Raw genomic sequence first — 16,605 nt, 5'->3', positions numbered from 1 at the left:
AAGGATAACCACACAAGAACGGCTAACGTTTATCATGCACCTACTATTTGCCAGGCACTGAACTATGAGGTTCTGAGTTGGAATTAAACCTGTTGTGTTCAGCTTAGTAACAGCGAGGTCCAACACGAAAGCATGCAAAAAATCTCAGGACTCGGGACGACTTGCACCCCACTAAAAAGGTGAGACAACGGAGATCTGAAGGCCCAAAGAAAATGCGCCAGTTGGACAGAAGATGTCTCTGAGCCCTTGGGTCCTGACCCCAGAGAGATAATGCACATTTGAGAACACAGGTGAGGTCACAGGAATCTGCAGCTGGGATCGGATACACTCAGCTAGATGTGGGTGAAGATTCTGACAGTCCAAGTTGCGGGGTGCCCAGGCCTGGAGGAGCTACCTGGGGCAGATGCCGGAAGGGGCAGCCCCAGACTCAGAATAGGGAGCACTGGGCTGTGGTGTTGCTCAGCCACTGGCTGGCAGAGGAAACCGGGACGTTCTTAGTCAATCTGGGTTTGTGTTTCCCATCAGTAAACACGGAGCTGGAAGAGGTGAGGTCTAAGAGAATAGGACACACAAGAGAGCATCCTGTTCAGTCCAGACGTGAAGATCTTTCCAATGTGCGGACAAGTTCAAGGTGACAGTCTGCCCTACTGGAGGGGCTTTGGGGATCCCAGGGCCAGCTTAGGTGGCCCATAGCTCACACCTGATAAACAGGGCCATACTGTGCCACACCACCTCTGGCTGGAGAACATTAACACGCCACTAATTAAAAAGTACTAATCCTGCACGCATCAGTGTTTCTAGGGAGGGGCAGTGGCTAAAGGGGAGAAACGTGGCACTTAGAGTCACAGACTTATAAATACTGGCCTTGTCATTTATTAACTCGCATGACCTTGGGAATATCAATACACTTCCCAGGGCCCATTTTTTTCACTGTGGATGAGAATCAGAGTAACCAGCTTTCAAGCCTTGTTGTGAAGACTAAAAAAAATAACGTGGGTAAAGCACCTGGCACAATGCTTAGCCAATAAGATACTCAGAAGCACAAGTCCCCAAGTTGCCTCAGCTCAACCTTTTCAAATTAATTGTTTAAGAAATATGGCTCCAAGTTCCTGTGTACTATTTCCTAAGAGCATATCTGATCCGCAGTGACACAGAATCGAGGCTGGGTTTCTCCTCAGGTGCTGTGGCCGGAGCCAGAGAACACCACGGGAAGACCTCACCGCGGGAGCTTCCGCCCAGTCCACACACTGCATAATTCACCAGGCCCGTCTGCGCCAGCCCGGAGGCACGTGCAGCGCCGGCAGGCAGTGCCTGGGCACACTATGTGGCTCTTCCACACATCGTCACCTTTGAGCACAGCCCTGTGACCGTGGCCATTCTAGCCAGATGAGGCAAGTGGGGCCAGCACCCTTCCAGCAAGGGCAAGGGCAGGGAGTAAACTTCACCTCGGATCGAAGTACCACGTTCTCCTCTTCAAGGTCTTTCAGCTTCTTTTGAAGAGAATCCAAATGAAAGTAATTCTGGACTGAGGAGGATGACTCATTCCTCTTCAACCTGGGGGAGAAAGTACACTCACAATCTAGGGAGAGGGACAGTTCGCCCTACCACCTGGAAACCACATGGACATAGAAAGAAGGGCTACTTCAAAGAAAGGGCATGAGACCCGCAGGTGTGACGATGACCCATCAGACTGCTCTCCCAACCCCAAACAGCAGCCCTCGACACACAGGCTCACCACCGCTTAGGACCCACATCCCAACCCTTTATCCACAATTTGCAGTTGTCACATCACCTCAGAATTCAGGGGAATCAACTCTATTTGAAGCCTACACAATTCTGGGATGTCTGGAAGTTTATTTCATACTCATAATGCAGTCCTATGTGTCAAGAGCTGTTTTAAGTACTCTGCATGTATTCACTCGGTTAATGCTCATAACCCTATGACCTAAGTACTTCTGGTGTATTTTACTTGGCCAACAGCATGCAGCCAGTAAGTCGCAGAGTCAAGATCTGAACCCAGATGTGTGGTCTGGGGATGGCTGAGAGCAGCTGACCTGCACTGCTGGTGAAGGTGACCCTGCCTAGGCAACTCCAAGGACAGAGACAGTGGCCAGCCTGTGCTCTGGCCTCCAGAAACACAGCCCTCTGGTGACTTACGGGGTTGAGCAAACAGACTCAGGCTCGCTCTCCTCTGCGGCGCTGGTATAGAACTGAAGGAGCTCATCTTTCATGGACAGCTCATGCCGGAGCTGAGACACCTGCAGACAGAGCCGGGGGCCGTCATTTGCTTCCCAAAGGTGGTAACGTCCCTACACGTGCTCAAATATTTACTGCTTAGTGACAACATTTTTAAAATTTCCCACTGAAAGTGAAGGCATTTAACTCATTTCATGCTATTCAAAGAAATAGGGTTTCCAAGGGCTGAGTTTGATCCCATTTAAGAAAAACACAATCCATTACTTTTTGGCAGCATCCTCCCTGTCTAAATTCCTAATTTTTACTTTGGTAGGAAGAAGAGCAGAGAGGGGATTAGAAGGTTCTAGAATGATAGTTGAGGGACTGAGACCACTCATGGGCTTTGGAAGGAGCCAGAGGACCAGCTGGGAAAACGGTCAGAGCAATGGATCATGTTAACATATGAAGAGGCCCCTCAATTCTGCCAGAACCAAATTCCACATCCAAATAGAATCCCGGAGATGCCAGCTCTGGGTGGGTCACCACGAGTAGGTCATCAACCCTCGCTCTCACACTTGGCTAACACACAGCCCCACCCTGTGACGCACCCTCGAAGGGCTCCTGGGCAAGCCTGGCCAGACCTTGTTCTGTACTCAATGATTACCAGATAAGAATTTCAGATACATGGAGAAAAGAGGCAACCATCAGGGACTGGCCATATTGACATGGTTTTGCAAATTGCACTGATTTATATTAATATTTAAGGTTTTAAAATAAACAAACTGTGCTGTAAAATTTTTCATTTGCCCTTTCACCATTCAGCATAGATGAATATGGAACCCAGTGTGGCAAATGAGAATCACAATTCCATTTTAATTCCTTCTTGTTTCTAATTTGACTTGGGGTCTATGGTTATTGCAACTTTCCTACACAACATAATGAATGTATCGTGTCTTCCACGGAGAAGCCAACTTTATGTGCATAAATGTTTTAGCTTCAATACTTAGACTGACAATTTAATGATATGCCAAAGGGGAACATATTACAGTTTTCAAATTCAAAGCTTTTCCAAGGAAAAAGGAGGTATTTACACTCCTAGAGAGTAGGAGGCTCTTTGTGCAAGATGAACCTTGTCCCAGGCAAGGACAGTAATGTGAAGAAGCCGAAAGGTGACCATTTGCTGGTTCCTAGGTGGCAGGTCCCTCTGCTCCAAAGGGGCTGAGAGGGGGCCAGGCTGAGCCGGCATGCTTTCTCATCGGTCACCTGAAGAAGGGGAATTCACGTCATGATGCTGAGGGCAGGGAATGCAGGAATCACTTTATTTCTCCTAGAACACAACAGTGCTCTATCTGATCATCTTTTATAGAAGGCCTAGGATTAAAACTTTTCTTATGTAGCGGCAACTATACTTCATATTAAAATTATCATTAAACCCAGATAACAATGTACTGGGAATAACTTTAACAAGGAAGAAGTCTGAATACATCTTAGGGACATGAACAAAAGCATCCCCTCCCACTAAGAAAGTTTCTGATAGAAAACAAGGGAGAAGAAACAAGAAGAGTCCTCACAGTTAAAATTCAGTGGTAAAAGAACAGGTGACAGGAAAGAAGCCACTAAGTAGGGCCTGGCTCTAAGCTTCTAATCCTTGTTCTAGCAACGCTGTCTGACTCCATAGCCTCCCTGCCCCGTCCACACCACACCCCCTCCAGAAGATCATTCCATTCCTCCTGAACCTAGGCCTCCTTAAGATAAACCTAAAAGTTTCATGCCCTTCCTCAAGATTTGTATCATGAAAATAATAGGGTTTCTGTCATGAAAATAACAGGCTATTTTTTTGGTTGTTTTACATGCAGAAAATTATGTTGCAATGACGAATGCAAATCGCCACTTTCCTGTGTGTGTGAGCCTCCGAACAGGGCTCCTTCTTCGGCTGCCCACGCCCGACTGACCCAGGAGCCCCTGCTCATCGTTATGTTAGCCTGTGCATGCTTTTGCCAAGCGTGGAGCGTCTCGATCAGCCGCATGCTTAGAGTCTGGGCTCTGGAGGACAAGCTGGCCCCACATACTCTGGCCTGCCCGCATGACGGGGCACCGTGGGCCTGCCGACTAAGTGAAGACTGTGCCTACAGGTCCGACCCCGTCCACAGGGAACAGAAGGAGCTGCAGGAAGGCAGCTCTTGGTCTCCAAGGGGCCACTTCAGAACAGGCAGCTCTGGGCTCAGGCCTTGGGCGTTCCCTCGGGAGAGCCTTTCCATTTTAACTGGGACCCCATTATATCATCTCCTTCAGCCAGGCCTGTGGCTCCCAAGCCCAGGGCAGACCCTTCCAGAAGTCTTGGCCACCAGCTCCTTACCTCCTCCCTGATGTGTTCCACTTGCTCCTCCAGCAGCTCGTTCCTCTCCGTCAGCGTCTTGTTCTTCTTCAACAACGACTGGCCGATCCGAGCAGCCAATTCTAAATCCCGCTCTTTCTATAAAGGCAAGAGGGAGAACACGGATTCGAAAGACCCATGCTTCCTGAGGGAGCCCACAGTGCTCAGTGTCGAATGAGAAAAACAAGGGCATCTAGAAATGACAAAGGAATTAATAATTCACCATGCACATCGGCATTTGATGCCTGTTAAAAGGGTGACCTCTGCCCACGTAATGTGCAAGAGCTATGCAGACATCAAGCAATGAAAGGGAAGCCTTAAAACCTAATGAAAACACACCTTTGTTCCTATAGGGGAAAAGAATGCTTCCAGAAACATTTATTTGCAACTGCTGTTGGTATTTGTGTAATCATTTGGTAACTTGTCTCTGCTGAGAGCTGGGCTATTGTCTTGCCAGGGGCCCAGCAGATGGAATCACTCAGTATCTATTTGTTGAATGAATACAGAAGTTCTAAAATGCTCTTACAACAAAGCTAAGCCCTGGCACGGGGAGGCAGCCTCGTTAGCATACATTAGGGTGGAATTTACTGAGTTCCTTGTTTTCGACTCATGAAACAAAAATGTTTAAAGTTACTCTGAAAAACAATTACATGCCTTTTTCGTTTTGTTTTTTACTTAGAAAAGGCTACTTAGGCTTTATTTTTTTTTTAAAAAGCTTTCAAGATGGAGAAAGAATGCATAAAATTGCCATACTTCAGAGGCAAAGACAATGTTAAGGGCACAGAATGTTCTGTTAGTTCAGCTGATAACATCAATTAAGACAGAGCAGTCCACGGAGGAAAATCCTTAGTGACATATGAAGGCACGGCTGCCTTTGTGGGAAGAAATATGTCCCCTGACAGTGGAAAGATGCCATCACCAAACGCAGACTTATCATTTTGCAACTGTGGGTAGATTCAACTTACTCACCTTTGGGGGAAGGAGCTGGATGGGGAGGAAAAGTCTGAAAAACTAAATCATTTTAGAAGTCTGTGCTCATTACTCTGTTCACCTAGTTTAAAAGCAGAAGAATGGAAACATATATTTTGGGGTAGGAAAAAGCTGGGGAGGAATCCTAGGTTCTGCTCTGACACTGGCCATTAACTACCCACATGGCCCTAGGTGAATGGCTTCGGCTTCGCAAGGATTTGGTACACCATAGAATTAGTTTTTTCAAGCCACTGGTGGATTGAGAAATCATTTTAGTAATGGCAACTGGCATTTTGTTTTAATTAAATATGACGGCACAGAACTGAAAACACCAAAGTAGATTCCACATAATAAGGGAATGTTTACACTTTTGTCACCTATTTACCTATGTGAGTACTGGGACACAACCTAAGGTACAGTTCTCACAGTAAGTATTGGTCACAAGTTTAACTGCTCTGGGTGAACCAACCTACTCTAAACTGGGAGAGTTTAGGTTCTGTTTCAACATCCCTGGGTCCAGTTCCCTCATCCATTAAATGGGGGGAGGGCAGGCTAGTTGAGATATCCTTGAGAAAGTCTCGTAGCTTTATTATTCACTGAGTTGTATGATAAAAAGAATAAGCAGCTTTTATTTATAACTTCTTACCTATCCACCAAATTTTTCCCTGCAATAGCAGCACACCTCCCTTTGCTAACTGCAGGCATTTTGCTGAATTATGAGCACAGCACTTGAGGTCCAAGTACACTTGGAGAAGAGTCTGGATTCCACAGCAATTTACTTCCCTCCTGCAGGACGACGAGTGTTATCGTCTCCCGGGTCTTCCATCCCAGAAGCCAGCGGGTATCACAGCAAGTGGGCCGTAAAAACCCCCCAACTCATTCCCGCAATCTGTGCCTGCCCATCACACCCTCCCTCCAAGAAACACGGGAGAGGGCCCTCAACAGAGCAAAGGGGACGCAGATGCAGTGACTCTGCCCAGTCAACCCAGATGCTCATCTTTGTGCATTTATCCACACTGGCCACACCGTCTACCAAGACATGTTTACTCTTGGCCCTCTGTCACTTCCTAGACTCAACAGTTGTGTTTACTTGGTATCTTGAGGAAAGGATTCAAAGAACTGTGCGAGAGCCTGCACAGAATTTGAGTCTCCAGGGCCCAACTCACAATTAGCACCTAGTCCAAGCGGTTTGAGGGGCTCACTCTTGGTTAAAACGGCACTACCAAGGTCTGCTTCTCTCTGGAGGTATGGCCGCCACAAATCTCACGGAAGTCTATTCAATTTCTCTACTGGAACAAGTTCTCAGACTGAATACCCAGCAGGTGCTTAATTAATGCTCATCAGCTCACTACCTGATGTGAATTCAAATTAAAATCCTAAGCCCTGTGCTAAATGAATGGACCCCTCCCAGCCAAGAGAACCCAAGAAACACCTTAAAACTGAGTTCTCAGCCATGACAGGATGGGAGAGAGAAAGCACAGTCACACATGGGCACGACTTCCCTTCACAAACATTCATGGCTCCTCCTACAGCTTGCAGAATATGTATATTTGACCACCTGCTCAGTATAAAATCTTGTTCCTTTTGTCTGTCCTTTGAAGCAAGAGTGCGTGGCCTCTGGCCAGGGCTCTGCTTCCCAATCTGTTGGAATGGCTGCCCAATAGTCTGCTACCCTTTATGAGAAACAAAGCTCTCCTTTTTCCAAAGTATAAACCTCGTTGATTTTTTTAGCTAACACTGACTACCTGTTCTGCATTGCCCTCGTGCTTCCAAGTTGCTAAGTTCCAACGAGCACAGACATTTTGTATGCCTCAGCCACATTCTGTACGCACGTTCCAATGCAAACAAATCAAGCACAAAGTAGAATGAAGATGGGTCAGGCAGGCACTGCCAGAGCCCCTGGGGGATGTGAAAGGCTTCCAGCACACGGAGGGCCAGAACCCCAGAGGGATGGGACACAGGCAGGGGAAGAGAAACAAGTGGGGCAGTGAGCTCAACAAGGAAGCCTTGTGCCCTACACTAGCACACCTCGAACCCCAGACCGAGGGCCTCCCCACCTCTCCCTGCCCCACGCTGAGGGCCAGCTTCCCCTGGTCTACACAGGAAACCTAATCTTTAAAGTAATTATAAAGAACACTGCCGGAAAAAAAAAGCAAGAAGTCACGGTAAGAATATTTATGGATGAAATTAAAAAATTAAACAAAAAAGTTATTATAGTGTCTCTAATTTTTTTCTAATTTTACTAAGGCAACAGGTTGGTTGGGTTTCTCTCTGACAATTATAAGAATGAAAACAATCTCCCATTTCTCACAACTGGCCAACATAGGATAAATATTTACTTCTAAAAACAAGAAAACAGCTAGGCAATGACCATTGGGTTAAACCGCAATGAGAATGTGATACTATAAAGAAATAATTTAGGGCCTTGGAAACAAGCTATTAAAAGAACTAGTTCTTTTATTCCCCAGGAACTGAGGCAAGGTGGAGCTCATTCTAATTGCTCGCTCCATCTTCTGGCTATGCTTTGCTTAAAAAGACCGCACCAATGAACACAGGCCGACACACCCACTAGAGAATCAGAACAGCCTACTTCCTACACTTAGCGGCTGACTCATCTCATTCACCAATTTCCGGATAAAAAGCATGACTAAGGGGCCAGTGGAATCACCCTCTCTGTAACTGTGGAGGCGGCAAGCTTTGCCCAAAGGTGCATTCCGAACAGCAGCAAGCCAGGGCAAGCAACACCATCCTCTTCCACTTAAAACCAGAAGCAAACTCTCCACGCTGGCCAAGGCTGTGCTTTGGGACACACAAAATCTCCCAGCACCCCGCCTGCCTGTGCATGGCAGGCGCGCTAACCAAAGGGAATGAACAGAAGAAACAGAGCCAAAGCCAAGAAAAAGCATAGCACAGTGCGACTGTCACATGACCGGGGCAGTTAGACTTCAACCAGGAAACACGCCTAGTTCTGAAGAAAGGCAGTAACTCAGGCATGAATCTTATCAGGACAAGGAACCGAATGGCAATCTATACACAGAGACACAGAGATGTAAACACACCATTGCCATGATGACCCTTTAAAGATAAAACAAACAAGGCACAACAAAGAACATGAAGAATCCATCCACCCCACTGATATTTTTTCCCAGCAACTCAATTTTTTTAAAAGATGAGGCCATACTCTTTACATAGCAACACTCATTTAGGAAATTAACTGTGGGAAAAAGTAATTTCTTGATACCCTGTATTTGCATAAAGGGCTCGAGAGTTCAGCTCCTTTGGAAGGGGTCCTTGCACTACAAGCAGAGAGAAGGGTCTTGGCCTGTGGGGTGTCGCCCCGCACTCAGACACAGCCACGGCCAGGAACTGCAGGCAGTGCACACTCACGCAGGCAGCTTCCCACAGAAAACATTACCCAGTTCATGTTTTCAAGGTAAAAATGTCCCACTGACAAGCAACTAACCACATTAACAAAGACCAACCAGAGTAGTAAACACAACAGCCAAATGCAACAGAGTCTGTGTTTAAGGGCCTGGGTTGGAAAGCTGCCAAGTAATCTTGGGCATCTTTCGTCCTTCATTGTAAAACAGGGGCAACAGTGGTATCTACTTCTGAGAGCTACTGTAGAATTAATGAGATGACTCATGGACAACACTCAGCTCTCAGTAAAATTTTACCTCTAATAATAAGCATGACAACAAAGGCAGACATTTTATCAAAGGCCTATTATTTCCAAGGTTAAAAAAGAGAAAGAAATCATCCAACAGCAGCAGAGTGTGGTGGCTCATGCCTGAAATCCCAGCACTTTGGGAGGCTGAGGGAGGAGGATCGCTTGAGACCAGGATTTCAAGACTAGCCTGAGCAACATAGCAAGACCCTATCTGTACCAAAATTTAAAAAATTAGCTCAGCATGGTGGCACATGCCTATAGTCCTAGCTACTAGGGAGGCTGAGGCAGGAGGATTGCTTGAGCCTAGGAGTTGGAGGCTGTAGTGAGCTATGATGCCACCACTGCACTCTAGCCCCAGCAACAGAGCAAGACCCTGACTCCAAAACAAAACAAAACAAAACATCCAACAGGGTCCCTGCTTTGGAAAAGCTTCTAATCAATCCAGCAGGATGAACAAAACAAACAGGACTTCAGGATGACTCCTGCACCCAGTGAGGGTACAGACCACCTGCGGCCGGGCCAGGCTGGCTTCAAAGGTCCTGCCTGGGTGGATCCTGAAGGACAAGACTCAGCAGCAGGAAAGGACCGAGGTGCTCAAACAGCACACAAGGCCAAGGGTGGGAGAGCAGGAGGCAGGTCCTGGTGACAGTGGGGAGTAGGAGGGGGATTCAGGGCCATGTACAAGAGGGTGGCCTCAAATGCCACACAGAGGAGCCAAGCGTCAGGGAGACAGCACAGTGATCACAGCGGGCTGGGGATGGTGGCAGCTGCAAAGAAGATTAGAGCAGCGAGAAGCTAAAATCCCACTGCTGAGGCTCCAGGAGTTTGAGTGGAGGTCTCAGAATAAAAATAAAGGTGTGGATGTAGGACCTCTCTTGGAAGACATGATGAGGACGTGGGGTGAGGAGCGGATGCCGGACACACTCTGTAAGATCTGCAGAGCAGTGGCAGTGTTGGGGGAAGTGAACACAGCAGGAAGGAGTCATCAATAAACCATTTTCAAAAGTCAGAGGTGCCAGCCAAGCGAGCCTGCCCCGCGGCTGACGCCATCAACATGGCTGCGCCTGCAGCACCACCCAAAGGCAGAAGGCCTGTGCTCCCAAATGCCTCCCTGACACCCTGTCACACACCCAAAATCCCCGATTTCCCCTTCTGGGGATCGGACAGGAGTGGGCTGCAAGGCAGGTGTGAGAATGCTGGGTGTGCAGAAGGAGAAACACAGGAAGGGGGAGACATGAATATGGTGAAAAAATGCCCCCCAAAAAAGCCTGGGTCCCACTGCTCCTGCCTAGGTCCTGTATTTCAACCTTGTCCTCCCACTGGCCGAAAACAGTAGCAAAAACGTTTTCTGTGTCTCCCATGCTGTTCTACTCTCTTCCTGGGGAAGACGGTAATGAACAGTCATATGACCCAAACTCATCTAGACTCTAGGGCAGAAGAAACATGGGTCGAGAAGTCGGCACCTGTCTATTCAAAGCCCAGTTTGGTCGTGAGGGTGGTGTACAAGGATGGGCACTTATTCAACAAACTGAGAACCTGCCGTGCTCTGGCCTGCTCTAGGCATGTAGATACACACATCACACGCATGTGTCTAGAGGCCTTCAAAGCACCTTAATTCTCAACTCCCAAGAGAATGCTGACAAGTTGAGAAAACCATAGTCTCTAAAATGCAATCAGCTCACCTAATCCTAAGCAACTTTCCTAAATTTTTCTTGCCTTGCTTATTTTGCTTATTTCCATGCTGATACTGCATAATATTCCGCCAACTTGATGTAAGTAAAAACTGAAAATACATGAGGAAGAAGAAATGGAGGATACACTTTTCTGACATTTTTTAGAGACATTTAAAATATATTGTTAAAATGTATTTTAGTGTTTTTAAAATCTTAAACTGTGTGTTCTAGCAAGTATTTAAATACCACTATATTTTGTGTCATTAACACATTCCTTTAAAAACCTAAAATACCTGCAGCACAAAATTTACAGTGACAAAGGCTTACACAGCTAGTAGTCCAAAAAATAAAACCATTAAATTATACCCTGAGAGGGCCCAACTGCTGAGATTCTTCACTGAAACAGACAGTAAGGCATGCTTTGATCGAAATAGATTAAAATCAATTATGAACAATCCTTTTGCCTTCCCCCGAGACACTTACCTCCTCGAGAAGCCGAGTAACAGCATCTATGTCATTATATGTCTTAGTCATCTGGCCAACTCTTTCAGCACATAGAACTGTAAGAAATAAAAAGGACAATGAGACCACCGATGCCACAAACTTGCCAAACAAATGACCCATCTGAAAAAGCGGCGCTAAAGCTGTGCCTGCACATTACGCACACAGGGTCCTTGGTTTTGCTGGGTTCAACTCACCACCACCAGATTTCATTTTCTAGTCCCAGTGACCAGATGAGTTTCCAGAGGGTAGTGACTTCTAATCCCTGAGAAGCCTTGACATTGAGTGTCTGCGTGTGCTCGCACATGCGTGTTTAATCGTGGTGCTGAGGGTGAGGCGACGGGGTGGGGTCAGGAGCACAGCCACCGTGTGTGAATCCTCAGACAGGCCTGTGAGACTGGACCCCCCCCCCCCACGCACACTCAACCCCATAGACAGAGCAGGGTTCTTCAGAAAGCAGACTTTGGTATAATTATTAAACAACAGTGTTAAGCTGATGATGTCATAACGGCACAGCCCCCTCCTCTCCAAATGGCCTAAATTCTAAGGCTATGCAACCAGTTTCCACGCCATGAAAACTAGGGTGACATTTTTTTAATCTACACCAAAAAGACTACTACTAATGCTGCTATACACACACACACACACACACACACACACACACACACACACACACACAAGCACAGTGGTGTTTCATTACCCGTACAATTTACCATGGTCCTAAGAGGTTGTATGCAAGCCACTCTAGGACTATAGATTTTTGTTCTCCTTCCGCTGGAGAAAAGGGGTGTGCAACAAAAGGCTTTAATCTGCTTTAAAAAAAAAAAAAAATCATAGAAACTTCAGAGTTATTTTAAATCAATGGCAAGGAACTGATTTGCAGTTCAATAAACACCAATAAAGTAGCATGAGTTTTATTCTACGGGGAGAAGACTGAATATAAATGGATTTAGAGCCAAAGTATAAAGTTGTTTGAAACCTGTCACTCTGGGGGCTAAATTATAACTTCGTTGTAACTAAGACTCTAGAGAATAATTCTGTTAAGAGTAGAAGCTTTCGACCCACATTCAGGATGAGCCCATGCAAGGCATTTGGGAATTGAAGTATATTACTAAGTCAAACTCAGTAGCATTACTAACAGCAAACAGCACTGGAATTCAATAGGTCTTTAAATATTTTATTAAATGCAAGTAGAGATCATCCTAGTGAGTGAGCTCAGAGAAATTGGATCTACTGGAATGATTTTCTAGCTTAAGGAGGAGACCTGAAATCTGGTTCTAAATCTGAAACCCTAGCAACACGGCGCCATCAGAGCCGGGAGACAGACCCTCCACCCAGCCTTTCTTGCAGGATCCGATAGGAGGGAGGGAAACGTGCTGCCTCAGACAGAACTGCCAGTGAGGCAAAGGCAAGGGAGACTTATCAGGGTGGGTTTAAACAGGAATCTAATTTGATGCAGACGGAGTCCAGCTCAAGTTGCTCTTAGTTCATTCATCAGCTCAAGGTCATGACAAGTCTTTAAGTGAAGATTCCTGTGACACCGACAGGAGTGAGTTTCCCCCCTGCACAGCTCTGATGTTCTGCAAGAGTGCAGATAAAGACCTTGAAGCCCTCCAGCTAGTACATGGCTAGAAAGCATCCATACCCCTGAATACACCAGGAAACAGACCACCTCAGCTAAATGGCCTCTGTGTTTAAACCTGTGATGTGACTTGAGGGCCTGCTAACATTGCTCTGCTCTCCTAAAACTACTAGTCAGTTTTATCACCTACGTAGGTTCATGTATCCACCATCACAAAGATCCCTAGTGTTGCCCTTTTGTAAATCTAATTTTAAAAAGCTTTAAAATACTTTAACAATTGAACCTAATAAAACGCACACCTGGACCAATGGTCTTTCCAGCATAGTGACATCGTCACCATGCACATAGAGACAGGAGGTCTGGTGTGCCCTTTCATGTCCCCAAGACAGGACAGCTGCAGCTCAGGGTACAGAGGGGTGCAAGAACCTCCCATAAATCCCAGGGCCTTTGACTAAACCTAACTACACAAGTCGGAGGCATAAATGAAAAACTATTGTCTACCTCAAGCTATGCAAGTGATTATTCCAGTTATGTTTTTAAAAATACACATAATCCCAATTTGGGGGCAGGGGAAAGAAATGTATAGATTTATAGCACACAGAAAAACACTAGGATAGCTACAAAAGTATTGACATTGGATCGGATCACAAATTTTAACTTTTTGTGCTTCTTTGAAAAAAAAAATTCTATAATGACCGTGCACTGATGGGGAAAAAATTACTTAAAATATTTTTCAGAAAATCTGCAGTTGATTACAAAATAGGGTCCTGGGATCCTCCCAGGACTTACTTTAAAAGAAACTGCTGGCCGGGCGCGGTGGCTCACGCCTGTAATCCTAGCACTCTGGGAGGCCGAGGTGGGCGGATTGTTTGAGCTCAGGAGTTCAAGACCAGCCTGGGCAAGAGCGAGACCCTGTCTCTACCAAAAATAGAAAGAAATTAATTGGACAGCTAAAAATATATAGAAAAAATTAGCCGGGCATGGTGGCACATGCCTGTAGTCCCAGCTACTCGGGAGGCTGAGGCAGGAGGATCGCTTGAGCCCAGGAGTTTGAGGTTGCTGTGAGCTAGGCTGACGCCACGGCACTCACTCTAGCCCAGGCAACAAAGTGAGACTCTGTCTCAAAAAAAAAAAAAAAAAAAAAAAAGAAACTGCTAACAGCAGAAGACCTTTACTGAGCACATTTACTATGGCCAGGTGCAGGCACCGATCAAGCCCTCTGTATGGATTATTTCATGTCATCCTCAGAGTGCTACTATGGGGCTAGGCACTCACATTAACACCCATTATCAAGGCCCAAAAAGGCTAAATAACTCACCCAACGTCACAAAGCTAGCAAGTAGCAAATTTCAAAATAAGAACAGACTCCCAGCAGAGGCAGCGGCCAGCATTTACAGTGCCCCCACTTGTCAAGAGGTTGGATCAGCTTCCTCATTTAATCGCAACAACCGTGCAGGGCAGGCGCTGTTACAACGACTGCTCCACAGATGAGAACACTGAGGCCCTGAGATGTTAAGAATCTGACATTAAGGACCCCACTAAGGTCTCAGAGAATGAGGCTGCCGCGCAGGGGCTGCACCTAGGCCAGGCTGGCTCCTGGACTACAACAGCCACGAAGGACACGAGGCCAAGGCGAGGGCTGGCACAAACCGTCGGTGTTTAGGAAGCGTGTAAACAGCGAGAAGCACTGGTGGTGTGGGGAAAGCACGAACCCTGACCTCAGGCTCTGAGGCCCAGCTTTTCAAAGGAGACTCTATCAAGCCAGGAGGCCCCGCACGGCCGTCAATGAACCGCGGCGTCTCGGCTTTCCTCTTCCAAGGAACGAGGGGCAGGAGTGCGACCAGTGTGGGTGGGAAAGTAACAAACCACGCCTTTAAAAATAAGATAAGGAAGGCCAAGTATTACCGACTTTCTAGACACTAAATCTACAATAAACTGTGGTCAAGTTTCGCTCCCACAGGAATAGTATTTCAAATAGAAGTTCCATTTCCAACCCAGAGAGCACTACCAAATAAATCACTTCCGCCCAAAAATGTGTCAGGAAATAAAAAGTAAAGGAGTAGCCATAAACCTCTACAATAACTCAATATGAGAAAATTATGGTCCAACTCCTAGAAAAAGACGTTAAATGTAACCTGTCTACCTACTATGGCAAAGTAATATAGTACACACCCTGTACCTCTGGCACTATCAAACTAACACTAAACCACCACCATTATCCCGCACCAGGCTCTGTACTGAACAAAACAGGACACCTGCCCTCCCGGGGCGCACAGAAAGCAGGGCAGCCTGGCGGAGGTGCCCAAGGGGGTTGAGGCCTGGAAAGCCACTGGAGGCTTTCAAGGGGGGAGTTTGGGGAAACGGTGGAGGGGGCGGGTGCAAGGCAACTCGGAGTGCCCAGCATCGAGGCTGCTGGAGTCCAGGGAGATCCTGGGTGGCAGCAGGATGGCAAGAAGGGGACCCTTTTCTGGAGATTTAAGAGATAAGACTGAGTGGGAGGTAAATCAAAAAGTATAGGATCTGGGCTTCTCACTGGGACAATGGGGACAAGAGCGATGTCCCCCTTCAAGATGGACATGTGAGGCGGAAGGTCAGGAGCAAGATGGGGCTGCCCTGTGAGACCTCTGGCATCGGGACAGTCACTGGTATCACTGTGGAATAACGTGCCAGGCAGAGTCTGCCCACAACCTGAGGTGGCAGGAGACCCACCTGACAGAAACACCCTCCCAGGAGCTGTAGGTGTGAAATTTTGGTTTGGGAGAATCCACTTTGAGATGAGAGGAGAATCAAGTTCTCACTCTTGGATGGTAGGTAAAGTAAGGAATCATGAAGTCAAATTCGAATGAACTGACCAGAGAGAGGCAGACACGTGACTGGGCTGTCACAGCTAACTGGGGTGACAGAGGTAGGGTGCCTGCATCTGGAGATCAGTGATGCAACTCTTATGCAAATTAAACCATGTCCAAAACAATTTTAAGAATAAATGCTGCTCTTTTCACCACGTGAGGATACAAGGAGAAGTCAGCCACCTGCAGCCCTCACCAGAACCTAACCATGCCGGTGCCTCCATCTTGGACTTCCAGCCTCCAGAATTGTAAGAAATAAATGTCTGTTGTTGATAAGCCAAAAATAAGTAAATAAATAAAATAAACGTTGGTATACATTTTCCAGCTCCCGTTCATAAATATGAGATGCCAAGGAGATGCGGCCAGTGGGAGGCTTGGGAATGACTGTGACTGAGAGGGCCCTGAGAGAGACCCCACAGAGGAAGACACAACAGTGGTGTGGCGCTGGGGTTTTTTGATCTTGACAGGTTGGACATGGGCTTCCTTGCGAATGAGCCCTGTGGCGAGGGTGGGAGAGGAGGGTAGGCGCAAAGTTCAGGTTGAGGTGGGGCTGGAGCAGGTAAGGTCTGAGACCCATCCAGGAGGCAGGACCCAGGGGCCTGGCTGGTGGGGTGGGTGGCAGGGACCTCCACAGTTCCATCACGGCAACCTGTCCTCCACAAGGAACCCTGTATCTCCTTGCTATATATCACATTAACAGGCTTGAAGAGCTTCCTTGACATTTTGGCCTTATCCTTCTTTAAGGAACTACAGCTGCAAGACCTCGCTTCTCATTCATGTATTTTGGTGGAAAGATTCCCATAAAGTTGTTAGAA

The 16,605-nt window shown here is 46.8% G+C and overlaps 1 protein-coding gene across 1 annotated transcript in view; it reads right to left on the bottom strand.

Annotated features, from left to right (window-relative positions):
• Window positions 1-16,605, bottom strand: part of TRAK1 (trafficking protein, kinesin binding 1) — a 58,670-nt gene that overhangs the window by 32,321 nt on the left and 9,744 nt on the right. Inside the window, exons 2-5 of the mRNA XM_012653808.1 lie at window positions 11,345-11,421; window positions 4,532-4,648; window positions 2,158-2,258; window positions 1,446-1,554 (exon numbers count right to left, since the gene is read on the bottom strand). Coding sequence (XP_012509262.1) covers window positions 1,446-1,554; window positions 2,158-2,258; window positions 4,532-4,648; window positions 11,345-11,421 — 404 coding nt within the window. The remainder of the gene's footprint in view (window positions 1-1,445; window positions 1,555-2,157; window positions 2,259-4,531; window positions 4,649-11,344; window positions 11,422-16,605) is intronic.

This window comes from Propithecus coquereli, unplaced genomic scaffold (assembly GCF_000956105.1).
Source record: "Propithecus coquereli isolate 6110/MARCELLA unplaced genomic scaffold, Pcoq_1.0 Scaffold1, whole genome shotgun sequence".
Classification (NCBI taxonomy): Eukaryota; Metazoa; Chordata; class Mammalia; order Primates; family Indriidae; genus Propithecus; species Propithecus coquereli.
Note: the sequence above shows the minus strand (reverse complement) of the source record. Positions and strands in the feature narration are given on the sequence as shown.